The following is a 24,337-nucleotide window of genomic DNA, read 5'->3' as shown; positions in this document are numbered from 1 at the left end:
GAATGTTTCAAAATCATTAAACTACCATAAGAGCACCTTACATGTACGGTGCCTATTGCCACTATCGAACTGAGGGGTGCGGGAGTTTCTCGTTCATGCAATGACAGACTATCCTTAGGGGAGACTCATCATTGAAATACCAAGGCATTTAGAGATTGCAAAAACATCAGCTGATGCTATGATCAGCCATAACCTACAAAACAGTATAACATGTTAAATTATAAAAATGAACGAAATCAATCAATATTTAAATTCGAATTCCTCTTTTCTTTTCCACAGTCTTCTTTCCCACATGACTGTGAAACCAGGATGTTTTTGCCTGCATATGAATCACTAAAACCGAAGCACAACCCATCAATGATCAGAATAAACTGTCAAGTGCCTTCAGTCACTATTGGACTGAGACACACATCTTTAAGATACGACACGGACACAACAGATGCAGACACTTGAGACAAACAGTAAGATGCCTCTCCGGACACAAGTGGGTCATGTCATTTACTTAAGTACCCTGAAACACATACTTCTGTGGTAGTCAAAACAACAACACAATATTACTACACCAATAAAACATAACACCAGTACCTACATGAATATACACTGTAAATATATCTATTTCAATAAAACTGGATGTAAAGGGAACGTGTTCAAATATAATTCTCTTTATCTCGGGTCATTTATTGGAGTATAAGTCAGGCTTCTGCCCAGTGTAAACTGTGCTGAAGACCCCCATATAACACTCATGACAGCCATTCCTTCACTTTAATAGTTTTCCTACCCTAAATCTAAATAGTTCAACATGCAATAAAAAGCCAACAGGTGTACTCAAAGGTGGGGAAATGGGCAATCACAGGTAAAGAATTCAATGTTTATTCCCTCTGAATGTCTTCATAAATATTCTATGTTCATATAAGAGTGAGTGAGTGTGGTTTTACGCTGCTTTTAGCAATATTCCAGCAATATCACGGCGGGGACACCAGAAATGGGCTTCACACATTGTACCCATGTCGGGAATAGAACCCGTGTCTTCGGCGTGACGAGCGAAAGCTTTAACCACTAGGCTACTGGACCGCCCCTGTTCATATAAGATGTATTGTGGCACTATCTGGTTATTGATGCCTGAAGACTGACAAACAATTTTTTGTCAGTACTTGAAATACATGACTTTGATCATTGGTATGTTCTAACACTCACTGGTTCATATGCCCAGCAGGCACTTCGCACAGGACTACTACAAGTTTAATCACATATATTCAATATCACAATGGTCTCAAAGCAATTAACCCAAAAGGCTAAATTCAATAAATTTACTTGAATTTTTTTTAATGCTGTGAGAGTTCTCTTTGCTAGAATGGCGTATATTATCAACAGCAATCTGTCAACAAGCTTCCTTCAGTGGTGAATGAATTTGAATTCTATTAACAGCCAGTCTCAATTCTTAGATATGATAGGAAATAATTATGCAAATTTCTAAAATCTACATAATTGCTTTCACATGTCTACAAAGGCAGTCATAATGTGCCTGTAGGCATGTGATTCTCAGCACCCTCAACACGACATAGCTTCAGGTAAAATGCCCTTAAATGACCCAGGGTCAGTTGGTGGGTTTTCAAAAAAGGAATTATGTATGTTTTTGTTAGTGTTTATGACTAATTATATGACTGAAGTATTTTCTGTCTGAAGATTAAAGGTTGTGGTCATACCAAAAGATGGTACTTTTTGTTCCCTGCCTGGTACTCAGCATTGTGGGGATAAAACAAGGCGAGGTGAGGTGAAATTGGGTTTAACGTCACGTCTAAGATTATTGCACTTATATAGCGACGTGCATGCACGTGTGTGTGTGTGGCTGCTTGTACTAGTCCGGACTGATGCCGATTTATAGCGCTAGCCCACTGAGATACCATGCCGCAGTTTAACATGAATACCCAACTCAAACACAGTATACTGACTCCGAGCCGACCAGTCCTTGTTTTAGTCCCTTAATGACGAGTGCCAGACAGGGTAACAACAAGTACCATCTTTTAATGTCTTTTGGTATGATGCGGCTGGGGATCGAACCCCAGACCTTCCACTCTCCTGGGCGGACTCTCTGCCACTAGACCACGGGATAAAACAAGGACTGGTCAGTTCAGAGTGTACTGTGTCTCAGTGGGCAGGCACTATGAAACCTGCATAAGTTCAGGGCCCTCTTGCACAAAGCGATTTTAGCACAACGATTGTCATAGCACTAAGATAGCTTTGTGCATGAGGGTCCAGACTAGTACAAGCAGCCACACACACATGCATGCACATTACTAAATTAACAATAATCTTGAATACCATTAAACCCGATTTCACCTCACCTCAAAAGCGATATTTAATTTCAGCACTGCAAGCAAAATGATGGTGCAACGGGTCACCACAAACACAAGTATTACTTGGTCCTCCCTGAGGATACAGGCGCACAATGAGTGTCACCTCACGGACCACGTTTCAATATTAAACTCAGCAATGTGATCATCTCCAATCCCCCTACTTTACTCTGCTGTTTTGTTATCTCTACAGCACTGAGCCAGGAGACCATCCATAACAGTGTTGACAAGCCTTGCTTTCACCACCTTGTGGGGTCATTGTTTACACTACAGACTTGCTACAGACTTGCTACAGATGCTCTGAAGTACAAACTTCAAAGGTTGACCATGGTCTGATGATCTCTTTGAAACCTGTTTGGACTTTTTTGTACAGCCAGACCACCTTACTGATTGACAGTCAACAGATGATATCCAATAGCATTTTTCAGGTCAACAACAAAAATGTGGGTATTTTTCATGTGAAAATATATTTGGCAATTATTTTCAAATTATTTTAAGTCTAGGTTGGGTTAGTTATTGAATCTGAGATAGTTTGTGTATATTTAAGAGATCAAAATATTTATGAAACTATCAAAAAAAAGGAATTTTAAGGAATAATTATGAGTAAATTATTATACATGTCAATTCTGATGTTAAAATAATGAAATGCAACTGGCTACATAATTAGGACCAGTTGAAACAATAGTTCCTAATCCTATGTATTCAACATGGAATGATAATTGATAATAATTAGCCACTTATAGCACAGGCTCTACAGAAACGTGTGCTCAGAGCACATGACATATCAGTAAGTGTGTCAACAAATCAGAGTTGCATTCCCAGTTCCGTGACTTGTACACCGAAGACTGATTATAACACTACCTTCAACCGTCGACAAAAAAGCTGCTGTAACTTCACATGGGGTCAGAAGATAGCTTAAGCCTTGTCATTGTTTTATTATTTTTTATAACCATAAACTTCTCTGTAAACGTCATCTTCAAATGAATGACACAAGCTATCAACAACACCAGCTGTCCTCCATGCAGATCTTGTGTTGACTTGGAAGAGATTTATCATGATTTCAAACTGCTCTTGGTCGGCAAATTGTTAAAAAAATCAGTATTTTAAAAATTGGGATTATTTTATATTCTTTTTTCTGAAACTCAAAATGGTTTAATATTACATTCAATTCCATTACATGAAATGATATGAAAGTCACCTCTACAAGGCAATAACATTAGTTGAATATTATGCGTTGGGAGTATACATTTCCAATTTGGGAATGTTTACCGACATTTGTTGCAGACAACTGAATATTGGCCTACATAAATCCCTGCTCAGTGTCCATGTATCTCCAACCCCAGCATCACACAGACAGCCCATGTGGCAGAATTTCTACACAGTCCAACTCCGCTTGAAGCACAAAGGGACAGTGAGTGAGTGAGTGACACATTAACCACTAGGCTACCCGACCGCCCCACAAAGGGAGAGATAAGAGAGTTTAGGCATCACTTCAGAGAAACAATGCATGATTTGGTAATTTTATAGATTTTTTCCGTAGTTTTTACATTCCATTGATTCAGCTCCATACGTGTTTATTCCATCTCCTGTACCAGCTGTCATGCAAGATTTATGGCCAAAAAGCTGTAAAACAATCATCTGTCCATCTCGGGCATGTCACAACTACTTCCCACACATGCAGGCAGACCCTTTACATAACATCACTATATCAAGAGTATCAAGAAGTGGCCAGATAGTCAGACATAATCATGTTGACATTATACTTATAAACAGACACAAGGCCAGACAAGGTTTACAGTTTCCATTCTGTTACAAACTGTTTACAACAAAAATGCCACATAGTAAAGGTAAAAATAACAGTTTTTATTATTGAAAAAACGGTAAAAAGAGCAAAATTCATTTTAGACAAAATGAAAAAGATAAAATGTTATTTTGATTTTCTGTTGAGATATAGACAATCTTCTCCATAAACCAAAAAAAAAGTATTACTTGACAAATCGAAATAAAACTACCAAAAATATGAAAGGTACAGGAATAGACTTATACAGTTAGAGATTTGAAATGACCCTCTCTGATGTGATGAAGTCCTTACTAGGCATTTAGAAGTTGGAAGAACATGAAGACATGAGGCTTTTATGGATATCAACTTCTTTGTTATTAACAATGGTTCAGGTTTTGCCCCTTCATCAAGTGTGTGGATGCTGTTGAACTGATTGATGTCCCTTACCTGATGAAGGAGCAAGACATAGCCCTGAAATGTAGTTACAAACAATAAAGAAAATGCTATCCATAAAATTTCACGTCTCTCTGAAATAGGTCGTATAGCTTTACTGGCAAAATTGACCAAATTGTCAGGGGGAGCGGAAGGGGGGATGGGGAGGGGGAGTAAAAGGGGGCTTGACAAGTGCAGCGGAGCATCAGACAGCTTGTATAGCAGCAGGTTGCCACATCGACCTCTACCATGCCGGTCTCAATACACCGTGATATAGCAGGTCACCTTCATCAAACCATCTGTTGCTGAAACCCCGATAATCTATACTATTATACGTCCATTGATCACTAAACACCCACCACAGCAGGAACACATGTGAACACACACCATGTAATACCCTCATTCCTTTATGCATGATCAGGAAGTGTTCAAAATCTATTCAATTACACCGTGTACACGATGAAGTAAACATTTAATCACTGGAATTATACACATCCTGCAAACTTTGCACGACAACAGAAATATTAAAAATATGAACACTACAGCAAATACAAACTTAAAAATTCATAATCATTACCACTTTTTTGAAGACATACTACTTAACACAATTAACTGTTGTAATATCATTCTGTCCAATCTTGAAGAAGCAGACATGATCCTGAACGTGATAGCAATCTGAACTCAACATAGACGGATCCAGAAAGGCGGGGGGATGTCCAGGGGTCGGAACCCCCCTTTTGAAAACCAAATGTTGTATGTGGTAGGCAGAGAGGATTTTTATATTTTCGACCCCGCCCTTTTTAAGAATGCTGGATCCGCCTTTTGCTTAACTTACGGAAAATGACAATTTCATTATCAACAACAATAAAATCAATCGGTAAATCAATAAATTAATGAGCAATTGTAACATGGAATTAATCTAACTGAAATGTAAGTGTGTTTACCTTTGTTGTCATCCTGAAAGTACACTAATAAACAAACACTCCAGAAATCCCACACTTAAGTCCTTTCACTCCGAGACTCAGTAGGTAAGTGAGGTGAACTACCTCCTGTAAGCTGTATCTATATCGTCAGCTGTTGTCAGCGTGGGTCGTGAATGGAGTGGACAGGTAAACACAGATCTGAGGGGTCAGCACACACACACTGCCACTGTACGCTACGTTATTTCACATCACAAAAGACAAACACACGTCTCCTCACTTTCTTGTCCTGCGTGAGCCGACCCCGTCAGCCGACTGTGGAGATTAGCGGACGCGTGGTGTGGTGGTGGGCAAATACCGTGGAGAAAACAACAAAAGGACATGAACAATTACTTCCCTTGCACTTAATCAGGATGTTGCGAAAGGATCAAAAGATGACCATGGAGAATGGCGTGTTTCTTCTACAAATTAGTGTAACAGATAAAATCATAAACAAACAGCAACTCCTGAATATCACTGGACACATACGAAGACCTGGTAATGGACACCTCTATACATCCTGCTGTGGTCATCTCATTACATCTTCAGTTACACATCTTCCAGTCCTCTCCACACAACAATGATGGAATAGAATGCAAAAGAGTTGCCTGACAAAATGTCCGGGACCAGTCTGCCTGTGATGAAAGAAGGACACTAAATTCCACCAGCTTACGTCAAATTCAAAATATGGAACCACAACAACTAGGTCAGGATGCTAGCACATTCTACACTGTTGGCACATTCTACACTGTTGTTCAGTTTCTTTAACCAACCCTGTAAAGGTTGCAAAACGCTTGTCACAGCAGGATACACATTCTATCATCATGAAAAAATATTTTTTCTTTGCATGTTCTCAACATCTAATAAAGTGCATGGAACGAGAAGAAATATTTTGATGAGGTAGTGTCAGAGCCAGTCACATGGTCCGATGACGATAACCAGAATTTCTCTATTGCAGCTCCTAGGCAGAGAAATAATCGATACTGCAATAATCAGAGGCAGCAGAAATTGATTACAGCGACAGCGACAAGAGAGGCCTTGGGCGGGAGATGTGAAGCTTGGCCATAACGGTTGCATGTAAAGCACTGCTGGAGTAATGTACCTGTGACCTCGATGTACAGAATATCTGACCTCAAACTCAAATACTGAAGTAATATTCCTGTGACCTCACTGTACAGAATGTCTGACCTGAAACTCAAATAGTGAAGTAATGATCCTGTGACCTCGCTGTACAGAATATCTGACCTCAAACTCAAATAGTGAAGTAATGATCCTGTGGTCTCACTGTACAGAATATCTGACCTCAAACTCAAATAGTGAAGTAATGATCCTGTGACCTCACTGTACAGAATAGCTGACCTCAAACTCAAATAGTGAAGTAATGATCCTGTGATGTTGGTGTACAGAATGTCTGACCTCAAACTCAAATAGTGAAGTAATGATCCTGTGACCTCACTGTACAGAATAGCTGACCTCAAACTCAAATAGTGAAGTAATGATCCTGTGATGTTGGTGTACAGAATGTCTGACCTCAAACTCACATAGTGAAGTAATGATCCTGTGACCTCACTGTACAGAATATCTGACCTCAAACTCAAATAGTGAAGTAATGTACCTATTTGACACTGGTATACAGAATATCTGACCTCAAACACAAATACTGCAGTAATGTTCCTGTGACGTTGGTGTACAGAATGTCCGACCTCAAACTCGTGCAAAGAATACTCATGAATTTCTGCGTCATCATACTCACAAAAAATAACTGATTTTCGAAAAAGATACCAAATTCAAATTAGGTGACATAAACCTCTATGCATGTATTTCAAGCACATTCTTCATTAATAATATATATTAAGTGGGGATGTGGCCTAGCTGGAATCAAACAGACGACATCGGTACAATTCTCAACATGTAAAGCCCCTCCATCATATTTAAAGTGGCGTAAAATATAATCTCCCCTCCCCCTCCCCTTTTGAAGCACCATGGATGTAGTGAGTCAGTATGGTTGTACGCCACTGTTCTATTACAATAATAGGCCATTTATATTGTGCTATATTTCCACACCACAGGGGCATGCTCAAAGCACTACACCATCATTACTCTCGTCAATGGATCAGTGTGGCCTCGATTTCATTCTCAGCTCCCATACTGCCTGTGAGATGCTAGAATGTGAACAGTCACATATCATTTCATCCGAGCGGGTACCAATTCACTGCTGGATGAATATTCTAGCCATCAAAGTTTATGACACCCAGATGGGCTTCATTGTTTGTACACACGGGAATCAAACCCACTGTCTTCAGCCTGACAAGTCGGAGCTTTAACCACTGGGCTACCCCAAAACCCCTTTGTGATGTGAATAGGATGTGTACTAACATTTTGTTTTAATAAACGTATTGTGTTTTGTTACACTTTTTAAAATTTGTATCAACATATTTTGTTCAGCTGGGGTGGAAAATATGTTAAAGCAGCAGGCTTCTAAAATTATTTGACTGTTGCCATGGGAGCATTGTTAAGCTCATGATTCATTTCGGATGAGGCCTCAGTGCGTTGCTGATCACCTATTGGGCAATTGACAAATTGACAATATTCTAACAAATTACATCAAAAGAACAGTAAAATACTACATTCTTCGGTTAGTGTGGAAGCATCTTCCCTACAAAAGTCCAGTTTCCACCCTTGCCGAACTAGGCTGGAATTATGGGGTAACGAGTCAATGTATAGTCCAATCAAAATCGCCTATCGAAATTGACATCCAGTTGGTAAAGACGTTATTTAACAGATATTGTCCAACTCTTGTAATGTTTTTAATTAAGGTGCTGACCTAGTTTGATGCACTTTGCAAAGTGTGTTTTACCACAATATAGATTTTGATTATCGATCAGATCATTTGGAATGGTTGCTGTCATTTTGTTTAAGGCCATTGTAATTAAGCGATATGAGAGGTGGAATCTGATTGGTCAACAGGAAGGACATAGAAGGGACACAACTTGTAATAGCCACTAGTGGCACGACAGTGAGCCCAAAAATTCCAACCTGGTTCGGCAAGGGCAAAACTGGACTTTTACAGTCATTGAACTCCCTTGCTTGGGAAAGGTAGTGAGAAAGTGATTGTGTGCAAGGCTAAAACATTCCATGGCTGACATAAATAAAATATTTAGCTATAATGTTTCATGAAGATCCGGGGTAGAATAGGTCTTCAGCAACCCATCGTAAAAGCGACTATGCTTGTCGTAAGAGGCGACTAACGGGATCAGGCAGTCAGGCTCGCTGACTTGGTTGAAGCATGTCATCGATCCCCTTTGCGTGGATCGATGCTCACTGGATAGTCTGGTCCAGATTCACAGACTGCCGTCATATAGCTGGAATACTGCTCAGTGCTGTGTTTAACACCAACCAACCAACTATAATGTTTCAAAGGTCTCATACCATTACAAAGAACAGTTAGGATGCAACCGATTTGTTAAAACTACTTGTGTATATGCATTTTTGTTATTTATAGTGGGACGATGTGCCTTAATGATTTCAAGATGTTCCAAGAAATAAATGTGGTCATCAAATTAATACAATTCTTTTTCACGTAATGATTGAGAAATGATATTGGATAATAAACAGAATCTCTGCCTCATGTCCTTTGATATTAAATCGATCAACATTCGTCAAACAAGGAAGAAAACCTCTACAGGAATCCACAGAATTCTGTGAACTTAATTGCCTATGAAGATGCCATCGATAGAGGCGACTAACGGGATCGGGTGGTAAGGCTCGCTGACGTGGTTAATGCATGTCATCGTATCTCAATTGCGTGGATCGATGCTCATGATGTCGTCAATCAATGGATTGTCTGGTCCAGACTCGATTATTTACAGACCACCATCATATAGCTGGAATATTGCTGAGTGTTGCATTAAACAACAAACACACAAACAAACTTAATTGACTTAACATACTTAATATCAAAACACACCTTACCCTACGTATGCAAATGTTCATAGTGAACACACAATTTAGCATTTAGTGGAACAAGAATAGTTCTTTTCAAATTATACCGTATATCACTGTGTATAAAGCGAGTTTTTCAGGGGGTTTTTAACCACTTGTTTTTTTTTAATCTGTAAATTAATTTATTTGTAAAAAAAAGTACATACAGTCCCTTGTGTTACCATGGGTAACATTAGACACACTGGCAGTAGGTTATCAGAGAGTACAGACTGTGTAGGACTCAGGCCAGACCTGCATGTAACAAACCCACACACAACACTTCAAGTGTATTTGCGTGGAATTCTGCTTATCGCATGTATAAATATTTATAAGCAAACAAATCACTCAACCTTGTTGAAAAGAAAGAGGACATGACAGTGTTGAGCAAATAGCTGAACCTGAAAAAAGCATTAAAAATATTTCGTTTTTTAATGTTGATTATTGCATGGACATAACCACCCATAAAAAGGCACTCACATTGAAAGTACTTATGAATAAGGCTTTTGTTGACTTCACAGAGTAGACACAAGGAACTTCATGTCGTTCAGTCTCTGATTTATAGCAGGCAGACAATGATTGTTGATATCCATCTTGTCACAAACACTACATGAATACCCATTCACAGGTTCCAGCATATACTGGTACATTAACATTCCTATATTTTCTAAAATTAGTGACTGTCTTAACATTTCACTGAAAATATTTACTGTTGTCATTCATATTAGTGCAAAACACATAATAAAGGAAGTTACTGTTTGATTTAATAATTGGTTAATATGAATCCTAAAGAAACCCTATATGACTCAAATTTCTTTAAACATTGCTTAAATAAACTTAAAACCTTTTACATATACACATTTCTACTGCTTGACAAAAGAAAACATATACTTGAAGATTGGATTTGACAAAAAAAATATAATCATTATCAAAACGTTACTAGGCTGACCTGTTGTGAGATTCTCCAATAATTTTCTCTTGCCTGGCAGATTTCTCAAATGATAATTTCTTTTTTCTGAAATAATGATTTGTTGAAATAGCAGTTGTAAAGATTTTATGAGCCTCTATTTCCTTGGTACAGAGTGGACCTGATTATGGACTGACTGTGAACTGACTATGGACTGACTGTTGACTGACTATGGACTGAATATGGACTGACTGTTGACTGCCTATGGACTGAATATGGACTGACTGTTGACTGAGTATGGACTGAATATGGACTGACTGTTGACTGCCTATGGACTGAATATGGACTGACTGTTGACTGCCTATGGACTGAATATGGACTGACTGTTGACTAGCTGTGGACTGAATATGGACTGATTGGACTGGATATGGACTGAATAGGGACTGACTGTTGACTGACTATGGACTGAATATGGACTAACTGTGGACTGACTGTGGACTGAATATGGACTGAATATGGACAGACTCTGGACTGAGTGTGGACTAACTGTGTCCCTGCACGGTGGGTCCCATCTATTAGTCCCAGGAGATGCAGCCTGACAGACATTGATGTAGTTGCTGCTTTGGTCGCTGCTTCAAAGCCTGCCCAGCCCAGTCCAGCCCAGCTAGGTGCAGCGCGAGGGCCACCACAGAACAGAGTACAGTTGAAGCAGTACTATAAAGGGAACTAAACCATGGATGTCTACTGTATACAAACTCCAAAGCTTTCAACAAACTTGAGTGGACCGAGTTGTCATTTGGACATTGCTCAGAACGTCAATAACTGGTTTGTCTGGTCCAGACTCGATTATTTACACGTTGCTGTTTCCTGCTCCATATGGTATTTAAGTCTTCTATCTGGCAACACACATAGTCTTTGCATGACCATGCCAGTCAGACTACAGTGGTCATGTAAGACATGTCAACAGTCATATTGCGACTAAACCTTTAAACCTGTTACAAATAACTACATGTAGATGCACTGTGCAATATGTTACAGGAAGGTTTATGCTTGTCGGTCACTCTGTGTGATGTTTTTATGCTGACCTGAGTTAATAGCAGCCAAACTAAACTAATACATGTTATGCTAAGGCAGATACACAACATATTGCTGCCTTTAGACTTGTAGTCTAGTGTGTATTTGGCGATAAAGTGGCAAGTGTTTCCACTTTCATTATGTAGGCTGATAGTTCCAGTACAATGGGACAGTGAGTGAGTGAGTGAGTGGGTGGGTGGGTGGGTGGGTGAGTGAGTGAGTGGGTGGGTGGGTGGGTGAGTGAGTGAGTGAGTGAGGGAGTGAGTGAGTGAGGAGTGAGTGAGCGAGTGAGTGAGTCCAGGGTATATATACACCAATAGACTTGGATGTATGTTGGATGTAAATGCACAGTCAACTTGTAAAATCCGGGCTACTGGCATATGTAATGAATTCATCATTAAAAGTTATAAAGAATTATTTGGTTAAATATTTGAGCATAACAATTATATCTACCTTGTGGCTGCTATCAGAATCTCCAATGAGTACGCTGACAACTGGATAAATGGATAAATGGTGACATGACAAGTAGGTGACGTCACATCAAACAGTGTGACGTCATGATGTCCATACAGGGATTCTAAATGACAGAGGTTGATGGATCAGATATCCAGATTGTTTAACAAGTAATGATAAACTGTTTGACAATGCAGTCATCAATATTCAAGCCATATCACAGTGGCCAGTTAATAATTATATGAGTCATGATCAAGCTGTCTGGGTATGAGACTTTGTAGTCAGTTTTAGCCAGGACAGACATTAGAAGCATGGATGTGGCATCACTGTCAGGACTACTGTACCCAGAATGTCCGTGGTTGTCTAGAGTGACTGGAATATGTCTCCTGCAGCAAGTCATAGCATTAGCACAACTACTGCAAGTCTGTTTGTTTGTTTGTTTAATGCCGCAATCAGCAATATTCCAGCTGTATGACGACGATCTGTGTAAATAATCAAGTCTGGACCTGACAATCCAGTGATTGATATCATGAGCATCGATCCACACAATTGGGATCGATGACATGTATCAACCAAGTCAGCGAACCTGACCACCGATCCTATTAGTCACCTCTTACGACAAACATTAAGTCGCCTTTTACGGCAAGCATGGGTTGCTGAAGACCTATACTACCCCGGATCTTCACGGGTCGCAAGTGTGGTAGTTAGCTTAACCTTTGAAAGGCCGCAGAGATAACGACTGAAATATATCCCAGGACATCTATCACAAATTGAGACACATGTTGGATCATGAACTTCACATCAAATATTTTGCCACAATCTACCACAGTGAATAAATATATGTAAATTTTGTAATAAAACATGGTCTCCATGTCACACAACTGCATCTCAGTGGAAATATTGAAATATTACCTTACTAAACATGTTGAAATTGAATATATATAATGCTACCCTTCAACGCAGGAACAAATTTTTATTTATGCATGCATTTTATTCAGTGTTCATATTATCCTTCACCATGTTCAAAGTCCTGCATTGTTAAAGGCATGTTACACTCATCTTACCAGGGAAGGATGGTGTAGTATTTCCCAAGCTTAACATAACTGGACTGGGTTAAGGGTGTTTCAGGGCCTGGGAGGTCACGCCACTAAACACATTCTATAATATTCATGGCTGCTCCATAAAACCATAAAATTGTCATAAACATCACAGCACATCCTGACAGGACAGACACATTCATACCCAACCCTCCTACCTGGGTTCTGTCATTCACACTCTTCTGACACTCAATAACCATACAGAGGAGAAAACTCTCTTATACTACGCCAACCCACAAACTGCCGAATTACTAAATCCGCTAGAGGGGGTGCGCATTATACATGGGTGCGCACTATACTCAAGAAAATAAGGTAATTAAAAGGTGAAGGTTGATATCTGTGATATCCCACCCCTACAGTAATGTACATATGGCTGTATCCCCCTTGTACACTACTTGACACACACATGATGCAGGAGCTAGGTGTTGAAGCTGACAGCCTCTAGTACTGGGCTGGTGAGTGTCTGCAGAGAGATAGCTAGGTGTTGACCACACTTAGACTAATTTCATCAGGTGGTAGAAGCCTAGTCTTCAGAGACAGCTTGACCAGTGCTCATCATATCTTTTTAGGAGTATTGATGTTAATGAACTTATCCTGGTGGTGAGATCATGTCTGTATAAGCCTTGGCCAAGGTTGCAACAGGGTGACTATGTCAGAGCTCAGGGTTCCGTGGTCACGCTCAGCCTAGCTGGGGTTAGGCCAGGTGCCCTGGGGCACCACCACAACCATAATGTGCTGACCTGGCACTAGACTAACATTTCATCTCTGAAATGAACATATCATACCGAAAAAAAATTATCTTAAAAAAAATTAATAAAAAGGAGCCCAGGGACTCTCTTCATTTTCAGATACTGCATAAATCTAGCCTTGCCGAACATTATAGACTTACATGGGCTGTATTTGATATATTTGTATCAGGGTCTGTAAGACAGACTAACCTGACAGAGTTGTTCTTAGAATATTGTTAGCAAAGCTCTGCTCTTATGAGCTTCATGCTGTGGTGCTGCTGTCTCTCCAACAGTTGAGGGGGCACTGGTGGCCCAGTCGTCTAGGGTGCCGCGATTTGCTGTGCAGAGTTGCGTCCCTTGGGCATGCCGGAAACCTATGATTGTGGGTTCGAATCCCGGTTCGCCCCGATTATGTTTCTAGGTTTGTCAGCACAATACCTGTGCTCGTGGGTTTCACCGAAGTGGTAAACATCTGAGACCTGCATCACTTCAGGCTTTCCTCCCACATTAAGCTGACACGCCGTGATATAACTGGAATAATGTTAAAAGCGGCGTTAAAACCAACTCACTCACTCACTCACTCCAACAGTTGAACCATGTGGCACATTAGTTATGCTCTGGATTTGTTTTGTAGTCACTCTCCACTTCAGTCTCTAAGCTTCAAACACTGATACAGCAACCATTGTACTATGGATAGACATGTATAGACTAACATCTAGTATCTGGATTGAACTATTTTAAAGAACAAAAATAGTTGTTAAATTATAGGTCGAAAATATGATAAAAAGGAGCCCATAGGCTTTCTTCATTTTCTGATTCTAGACTTGCCAAATATTATAGACAGCATTGGGTGGTATTGGATATATTTGTTTCAGGGTCTGTATGACAGACTAATACCACGCTGGCACAAAACTGAAATACTGTTTCAGAACAGCATTAAACCCATCTCACTCACTCACTCACAATGAATGTGAGTTAATGAGCAACTGCACTGTTAAGAGGAACATGGGGCCTCCATTCACATTGTGAACCAGTCCATGTCTTGATATACCGACTGACAACTTATCAGTTTGTATTCTTAACCTCATGTTTTCACTCATCTGATGGACCAAAAGCTCCCTCTGAACCGCAGCAAGAGTGAGTGAGTATAGTTTTTAGCAACATTCCAGCAATATAACAGCGGGGGACAACATCAAACCCAGGTCTTTGGCGTGACGAGAGAGCGCTTTAACCACTAGACTACCCCACCTCCCAGCTAAGCAAGAATAGGAACACACACAGTAACACAGATGGCTTCATTTCATATAATCATTTCTGACACATGCATCGTCACGCATGCTTTGATCTCAATGGTTCATTATCAGGCATTACAGATCAGCAGTCCATGAACCAGTCAACCATGGAACATCTGCTACCACTGTGCTGCAACGTCCAATATCTGGATAGTTTCAGTCAGGGACATATCCCTACACAGCTATTGTTTCATCCCAGCACATCAGCCATGACTACCCTTTCAACATTCAGCGTGATTGACGTTCCATCACCGGTAGACGTGTACAGCTAACTATGTTTATATACATGTCAGTGTCAGGTTGTGTTTATAGATAATTGAATATACTTTCATGACAGAATTGTAAACTATCGGATATGGTTATACAGGGTTGGAACAGCTCAAACACAACTGGACAGTCCTTTTCTATTTCTTTCCTTACTTAAGCCGTATTGAACTCTAGCAAAGATCAAATAGTTTTCAACCTTCAAATGTAATGACTGAGAACATACATATATGAAGTCAGAATGCTTCAGACTACTAATTCTCACTCATTTCAGCTGTGAAAAGTACAAACTTCTCATCCACATTATCTTATACTACATTCAGTTTGACAAAAAATTACTACATGTATCATACAATGTGGAAACAATTCATGTAGATATACAATGTAAACACCATTAATCATATTTATCATAAAAATAGTGTATCAATATCTCCTACAGGTTTCACTTATATTTGTAGCACATAGAGGATATTTCATGTGTCGAGGGAAATATCCTGTTTCTCTCATGGAGTGATCGGTGGGGGGGGGGGGAGATATTTCACAAGTGGCGTAGGAGTTCACCACCCCTTGTGTTTGCGACTTAAAAAGTACTTTTGTGTTTGCCAAATCTTTAAAAATTAATGAGTATCAAAAAATATTTAGGGACACAAAAATTCATTATCATACATTTAGATATGATTTTATACAAAATCAACTTTAACAAAAAATATTCTTCAAAACTAGGAGACCACTGTTGGAAGCGAAATAATACACGCTGGTCAAGCAACAAAAATACGCTTTGCGAAACGAACAGTCTCGATTGACGAGTTAAATGAGAAATTTACAGTTTATAAGGAAACATTTTAGAGAGAAATCTGTCATTATTTTGCCTTATCAATGTGGACCTAATGTAAAAAGAACGTCAACAGTTTGTGTACGGGCTAGTCACTTACGACAAATAGAGACAATTTAAGGGTAGGTAACTCTTTACGACAATAGTTCCGTCAATGTGTTATGTTCACTGCAGTGAAAATATCACTTTTCTCAACTTCGAAAAACTCAGGCTTTCACACTGAAGTTTATAATAAAATATATATTCACACATCACCGATGTTTCTGTTAATCTATACAGTGGTCTGTTTATTGTGGAGAGACACCTGCAGCAACTATGAAAACCTTTTATTCTTATTGAAAACCATCTTTACAAGTAAAGGCTACTACAAAATATTATATTTCTGATTGGCCAATTGATGCCTCTGTTGTTTCATTGTTTTCATGAATCTATGCTGGTTGTAAGATACGACTCAATGGATCCGGTGGTCAGACTCAGTGTCTTGGTTGATTGCATGTCATCTTAACTCAACAGAGTGGATCGTTGCTCATAATATCAATCATCGGTTTGATTGGACTAAACTTGATTATTAACTGCCGCTGTCATGTAACTGTATTATTGCTGAGTGTCACAGTTTCTATATAACAATGTGACGTTAAACAACATCAAATGTACTTCTTTGATAGGCATTTAGAAGTTGGAGTGACTAAGAGAGGATAAGAATTTATGGATGAACAATGATTTATGATAATAAAAAAGTTGTTCATCCATAAATTCTTATCCTTACTTAACATCAAATGAAGAAACATCACTGCTTTGATTGTTTGCTCAAAGCAAAGTGCTGTCACATCAGTGCATCAGTCGTGACTAACTGACGATGACATCATCCCAATCATTACGTCAAAGAATACTTGATGCTAGGTTCCTAGTACAGTAGCCTCATGTCTCCTTATCTGACAGAAATCCCACATTTTTCTACATTCTCAGAGCTACACATAAGCAGCGTATTTGCCTAAAATCCCCCCCCAAAATATTCAAAACCCAATTACTTTCAAATAACTTGCGTTAAGAAATGCATGCATTCAATTATAAAAATCAAGTGTATAAAAACAGCTCGCATAAATACCCAATGAAGCTTTTTAAGCATGCATACAAAGGAGCTAATTTCCAAAACACAATTACGAGCTAATCTACATTCCGAGCCAAGCATATATATTTAGAACAGTTATATACATCTAAAAACATTATTTCTTTGTTTTTTAATCATAACATGTTCACTACTTTTGAGAAAACCCAATAGAGTAATGAATAGTTCAGTGAAAAAATATTGGTTACCCAATGAAAAATGTAATAACCCAATTATAATAGAAACCCTAGAGTAAAAGCTCAATTGCTCAAAAAGTTATCTGGAGCTCTGATTCTACAAATTTGTAAACAGATTATGTCCTGAGTGAATTCATATTATAAGTGCTGGTCTCAAAGTTGAAATGTTCATCTCACAACAGGTATTTCTAAGCCATTCCAGAGAACCCTTGAGGGAGTAATGATACACCTTGTCATGTGCCTGTGATCCTGGACAGCCATTTTTTGTTTGTTTGTTTGTTTGTTTGTTTGTTTATTGTTTAATGCCAGCTATATTACGGCGGTCTGTAAATAATGAAGTCTGGACCAGACAATCTAGTGATTGACATCATGTGCATCAATCTACGCAATTTTGAATATGATGACATGCATCAACCAAGTCAGCAAGCCTGACCACCCGATCCCATTAGTCACCTCTTACGACAAGTATAGTTGCCTTTTACGGCAAGAATGGGTTGCTGTAGACCTATTCTACTCCGGGGGACTCACGTATCTCAAGGACAGGAAGGGATGCAATGACAGCATACACTAATACCATGCCACACTTACAGGGGCGGTTGGGTAGCCTAGTGGTTACAGCATTCGCTCGTCACGCCGAAGGCCCGGGTTCGATTCCGGACATGGGTACAATGTGTGAAGCCCATTTCAGGTGTCCCCCGCCGTGATATTGCTGGAATATTGCTTAAAGCGGCGTAAAACCGCACTCACTCACTCACTTACAGCTGTGTGCCAGCTTCAGTGGCAGCTGACTCCAATACCCCAACTCCAAATACATTTAACTTGACATGTCACTTGAGATGACATAACTGATCTTCCTTAGTAGCACTTTGGTCTCATACTGGCACTTGACTTGTGGTCGATATTTTCCCCACATGGTGAATTGAGGTGATGTGGGGTTTAATGTCTCGTTCAAGATTATTGCACTTTTATAGCGACATGCATGCACATGTGTGTGTGGCTGCTTGTACAAGTCCAGACTGATGTGGGTTTTATAGCACTAGCCTGCTACTATGACGCAGCTAGCAGGGATACCCAACTCAGAAACATTATCATAACCATGGGCGAATACAGCTTTTTTTAAAAGGGGGGGTGCACAATTAAGATCTATCAATTGTCTTTGGTGGTAATTTATACAGAAATAAAGATTTTTTTCGAAATAAAAAGGGGGTGTGCGCAACCCCCCACCCCCCCTCTGTTTCCGCCCATGATAACTGACTCCAAGCCGACCAGTCCCAGTTTTATGCTTGCATGGCTTTCTGCTCTCCAGGCAGACATTCTATCCTCAATAACGGTGAGCTGGTCTGCCAGGGCATGGAGTTAAGGAGGTGTCATTATAGCTGCACACTTCATATGACCTTTCATAGATGCTTATTAGGAAGTGATGTAACATTCAATAGGCAATACTTCAACCCTGAAGTCTCTGGGGAGAGGTGAGGTGAAAGGGGGTTCAATGTCACATTGAAGATTATTGCACAAAATGAAACTACATATGTGGATGCTTGTAATAATCCAGAATAGGGCTGGGTTTTTTAGTGCCAGCCCACTGAGATACCATGTTGCAGTTTAACATGGATACCCCACTCAGACTCAGTATACTGACGCCTAGCCGACAAGTCCTTGTTTTAGCCTTAATGCCAAGCACCAGATAGGGTAACAAGTACCATCTTTTAACGTTTTTGGTATTTTGCGCCCGGGAATGAAACCCAGGCCCTTCCACTCTCCAGGCAAACGCTCTATCCACTAGACCACTTTGCCAGTCCCATATAGGGTCAACATATAGCTGTATCATGGTGCCCTGTCTGGACCACACAGAACTTCAGTTGAAAGCATGAGAAAAATCCTCTTCATCAAGTATCATGGTCGGATCGGAGTCAGTATACTGTGTCTGAGTGGGGTATCCATTTATCTCAGTGGGCTAGCACTTAGATGATAAATCTGCATCAGTCCGGACTCGTACAAGCAGCCACAAACACACATATGCATGTGTAAGAGTGAATATTATCCTACCCTATTTTTTATCCCGGGGATGAAATTCTCTCGTGTCAGGATGATTCTCCCTAATGAACTTGAACCCATTCCAGTGTGTTAAATCCTATCCTATACTATACTCTAGTGTAAAACGTCCCCCAGGATAATATTTAGGTAGGATATAATCCTTACTTACACATGCACATCGCTACATAAGTGCTGTAATCCTGGACGCGAAGTTATACTCCATTTCACCTCACCTAGTTGTGACAACCTCAGCAACTCCATTTATGTCACTGGGTGTCAGTTCAATAGGACAGGAAAGCCTATATGACACAGGTCGTACCTGGTTGTCACCTTAGTGAAACCCACAAGCATGGGAATGGTGCTAACAAACCAGGCATCATAAATAGAGTGATTCTGGGATTCGAACCCAGGACCGGTTGATCCCAGCACTGAACACTATGGGGTAGAAGAGGAGCTGTCTTACCTGTCTCCCTGACTGAGGTCTTGGTGGAGGTGTTGGCTCTGTAACAAGCATACGAGATAAAGATGAGATTTTAAAAAAACAAATTACATCTTTACTGAAAATACTTTATAGTTTTACCCATGAATGTAAATATAGACTTGCCACACCATATCTCATAAAATGATAGTCAGAAATGGCTCTCTGATTCTTCTTGACTGTTTACCATGAACTGATATGAAAACATGAAAATATATGTTTCATTTAACGCCGCCAAGATTGAGATCTGGTTCCTGAGATGATATCGTATTTGAAACTTTATTTAAATATTCTCTTTCAAGACTGTCATCTTTAATCAAATTTTCTAAATTTAAACATTATTTATATCTGCTAATGATAACCATCACATATGGAATTGATCATGACTGGGAAGACCATTAGAGATAGGTTCCAAGTTAAAAACAAGTTACAGGCTATCAATTATAGCTGTGCCTTGCCTGTAAGCAGATTAGATCTGTGAAACTGTTCTTTAAAAGTTTTATTATTTTTAACATACGATCATATTACAGCGAAACTATATATATGACCCACTCGGAGAAAAGGGACCCTACGGGTGCTAGGATACAATTGTGCTGTGACGTCATAAAGGGAGACGTTTGACGTCAACTTACCACAGTGAAAATAACCATGTGTGTTGAGTCTGTGGACTATACAAAAAAATCTTTTTTTCCTCTCTTTAGTTTGTAATGTAATGAAAACATATTATTTCAAAACATTTCAGCACACGACTTCTTTCAATTAATCAGGCATTATATCTATAACAATTAATGATTTATTAAGCAATCAGTCATAAGTCTGAAAATGGGGCTCTGTAGAAAATGAGTCCAAATGTTTGATGTCATATATTTCTGTAATAAAAATGAATTGAAGCATGTAAATGGTAGTTTTGTGTTCCTAGGATACTGCAGTTTTAAATATATATGGTAATGAGAAGTCAAAGTGTAATTTTTCACCCTTAAGAATTTTTTTCTCATGGTTGGTCACATATATATTTTACTGGATATTGTTATATCTCCATGAAAAACATAATGTGATATGTCAAGTGTATATTTAAATAGAGTGATATATCTGATTATCCCTACAAAATTTTACAGAGTATATTCTCACACAAGCAGTCACTAAATTATACAATTTAGAAAAATAACAATGATCCATTTGATTGAAAAATATTTGTTTAACATTTTACCTTTAATTCTGTCAAACATTTGTTTCAAAGTTTAGTGAGGTAATTAACCTATAGTCAACCCTGACAACATTTTAAATTTTAATATTTTGTCTCCCCCCTCTTGGCATAATGAACCACAAAATATATAAAAGAAGGAAATAAATTGGTTCGGCCTAATGGTTACTGCAATCAAATCAAGCTGCTGTCAAGCATGACAGACTGCTCTTGATTCTCAACATTATTCTGCTTGTAAATTCATATGATTATAACACAAAAGTATATTGTTCAAAGTGAATACGTGTTTAATAAAAAGCCTGTTTAATACCCACGCATGGTAAAAGTAACACATTCACATTAATTACCAAGTCATCTGATTCTTATCAGTCACGGTTAGCTGGTCGGTTAGTCCCATAAACCAATACGTGTATTCAATCTCACTTGTACTTGTCCGCAAGGCATGGGATAATAAGATTTAATATTCTTTATTTCAGACATAATTCACAGCTGAGTTGCCTCCTCTGACATACCTGAGATTTCAGCTGATAAAAACCTCAGGTATGACAGCTCGTTTATCTCAGCTGAATCTCAAAGCAGCTGAAGGGGGCATCTCAAAAGACAATCTGGTCAATTTTATGCATATAAATTCTGATTAAAAGAATACTGTGCATTCCTATTCTTATATGCATGACAGCTATTCAATCAACTTCAACTTGCAATCTCCTAAACAGATGATTAATAAAAAATAGATTTGTATAATTTATATGATCAGCACCTTGATCTGTATCTAAACCTATCAATTTTAAAGTTTTCTTGTAAATCTTCCCTTTCATCTCTACTCAGGCTATTCTTGATCTCCATCATAAGGATATGTACTGTTAAACTCCCTTCTTATACCAAATTTACAGCAGTGTAAGAACCTATATCAAAATGTCACCATGTGAGTTGCATTTTTGTCGATATATTGTCAAAAATAAAATTATTGTCTTTGCCTTTTACATAAAAGGAACTACAGGTTGGTTGGTATAAAACATGTATTGCTAGTTATAAAACAGGAAATAAACTAAGACTTCATACAACTAGTGCTAGTTTAGAATCATCAAACAATGTTATGTACTGATGTGATCACTGTGCTGGTTGCAGTTCAAGGGAAACAACTCCTGATTCCTTAATCCCATAACTAAAGCTTTGACAGCTGTTTCTGTAATGATGAAACCACAGAATATTCTGTTCTTGTTTGCAAACAAAACACATCCTCACAGAAACTGCATCTGTCTACAGACATATAAATTTTGATTATTTCCAGAACATCTGTCACTGCAGCGTGCATTCAGTACCTGACCTATTACGAAAACTGGTTAGTTTCCTGTGTTCCCGGTGTACCGACCTGGTTAACACTGTTGCCCTTTATAATGTATTTTACAACCGTGGATCACTTAAATAATCGTTAACAATAAACCAAGGTCATTGCTACCAATATTGACATCCAAATAACTAATACCGTTTTTCATATCTTAACAGGAGGTGAAGATGAATTAATTACATGTCAAAAATGACATTACCTTTGTAACGATTTAAATTTAGTATGTAAATATTACCTTTCATATTTCTGGGCAGGAGATGAGCCGGTCGTGAGCGTGGGTGGGTGACAGTGATAGAGTCATCCCAACCAGGGCCCACATCAACTGCCGCCTCTTTCTTTGGTGAACGGAGAACTGGCACCCCAGATTTCTTTGGTGAGGGAGGCTTCTGTGGTATCCTACTAACCATAGTCGTCTCCTCTGTCCTGGTCACCGTGGCAACCTCACCATTAGACTCTGTCACAGATCTGGTTGTATTTGTGTACTCCATGGATTGTTGTACATCCCCATTTACAGGCTGACTGTCACCTGCCGTCCCCCCTTGCAGTGTCCCCCCCTTCACTGTTTCCCCCTCAGACATGAGATCCCCACCCCCATCCATGTTATGACTAACGCTACTGTCTGTCGTAGCTTGTGTCTGCTGCGCAGCGCTCACTTCCCCGAAACTTTTCCCTTCATTCGGCTGCTTGTCCTGTGAGACTGGTGCTGGCTCTGTGGCTATGAGATCACCAAGCATGTCGGGTCTCTCGGCCGTCTGCTTGCTCAACTGTGACATGCCAGGCTCCTGTGACATCAACTGAGGTTCCGGGGGCTTGCTCTGTATCACAGGGGAGGGCTCTGGCATAGGTGCTGGATCAATGGGGTTCTGGATCTGGCCTCCGAAGTCAATCAGAACTCCTTCTGGAACTGGACCCGCATCAGGTCCTTCATCAGGTCCAGATCCGTTCTGCATGCCCTCCACACTGCCCTGGTCCTTACTCCCAAGGTATTGTGCATCTCCGTTAGAGCACAGCGAATCAAATGCATTGGGTATCTCTGTCAAAACGGGGGCGGCATCAGGTAAACCATTGTCGAACCCGTACATTGACTGCGTCATTGGGTCGGAGGTCGAAGCGTCATACATTGACTGAGACATGGGGTCGGTTTCACGCTTCACCGGATATGGCACATCAGAGTCAAGCAAATCTGAAAGAAACATAATAGAATTACATGATGTTGTTAAAGCGACACTATGAGGCCCATTGTACAACTTACAATAGCATTGTGTCGGGATTATCCTGGATCACAATACAATACCAATAACATCATATATATCGCTGATCATGCATAAAATAAACGGGCCTGCATATTTTGAAAGAGTTAGCTCAGAAAAATTGATTCATGCAAACTTCCCCATAATATCTAGCCTAGTTTCATATAGAGGTCAAAGCATAAGTTTCAGGTATTAACATAACCTTTGATTTTTTTTTCAACAAATGCCTGCTGGTCATGTTGATAATTGTTCACTTGTTGCAAATAAATTCAATATTATTTTTACATTTGTAAATGTTCTACTTGTGAAATTTACAAGTTAGAACTAAAGATGTGTGAGTGAGTGAGTGAGTGAGTGAGTAAGTGAGTGAGTGAGTGAGTGAGGTTTTACGCCGCTTTTAGCAATATTCCAGCAATATCATGGCAGGGGGACACCAGAAATGGGCTTCACACATTGTACCCAAGTTGAGAATCGAACCCGGGTGTTCGGCGTGACGAGCTAACGCTTTAACCACTAGGCTACTGGACCGCCCCTGAGAGGCTATGAAGGTAATGTGAATCTTAACATGTTTTATCCTGGG

At 39.5% G+C, this 24,337-nt stretch overlaps 1 protein-coding gene across 1 annotated transcript in view; it reads right to left on the bottom strand.

The window, feature by feature from the left end:
• Positions 1–24,337, bottom strand: part of LOC139465783 (uncharacterized) — a 78,027-nt gene that overhangs the window by 38,263 nt on the left and 15,427 nt on the right. Inside the window, exons 2-3 of the mRNA XM_071247692.1 lie at positions 22,743–23,690; positions 19,947–19,984 (exon numbers count right to left, since the gene is read on the bottom strand). Of these exons, the coding sequence (XP_071103793.1) occupies positions 19,947–19,984; positions 22,743–23,690 (986 nt within the window). The remainder of the gene's footprint in view (positions 1–19,946; positions 19,985–22,742; positions 23,691–24,337) is intronic.

This window comes from Haliotis cracherodii, unplaced genomic scaffold (assembly GCF_022045235.1).
Source record: "Haliotis cracherodii isolate W230 unplaced genomic scaffold, xgHalCrac1.p SCAF_18, whole genome shotgun sequence".
NCBI lineage: Eukaryota > Metazoa > Mollusca > Gastropoda > Lepetellida > Haliotidae > Haliotis > Haliotis cracherodii.
The sequence above is the reverse complement of the archived record's forward strand: the minus strand, read 5'-3'. Positions and strand labels throughout refer to the sequence as shown.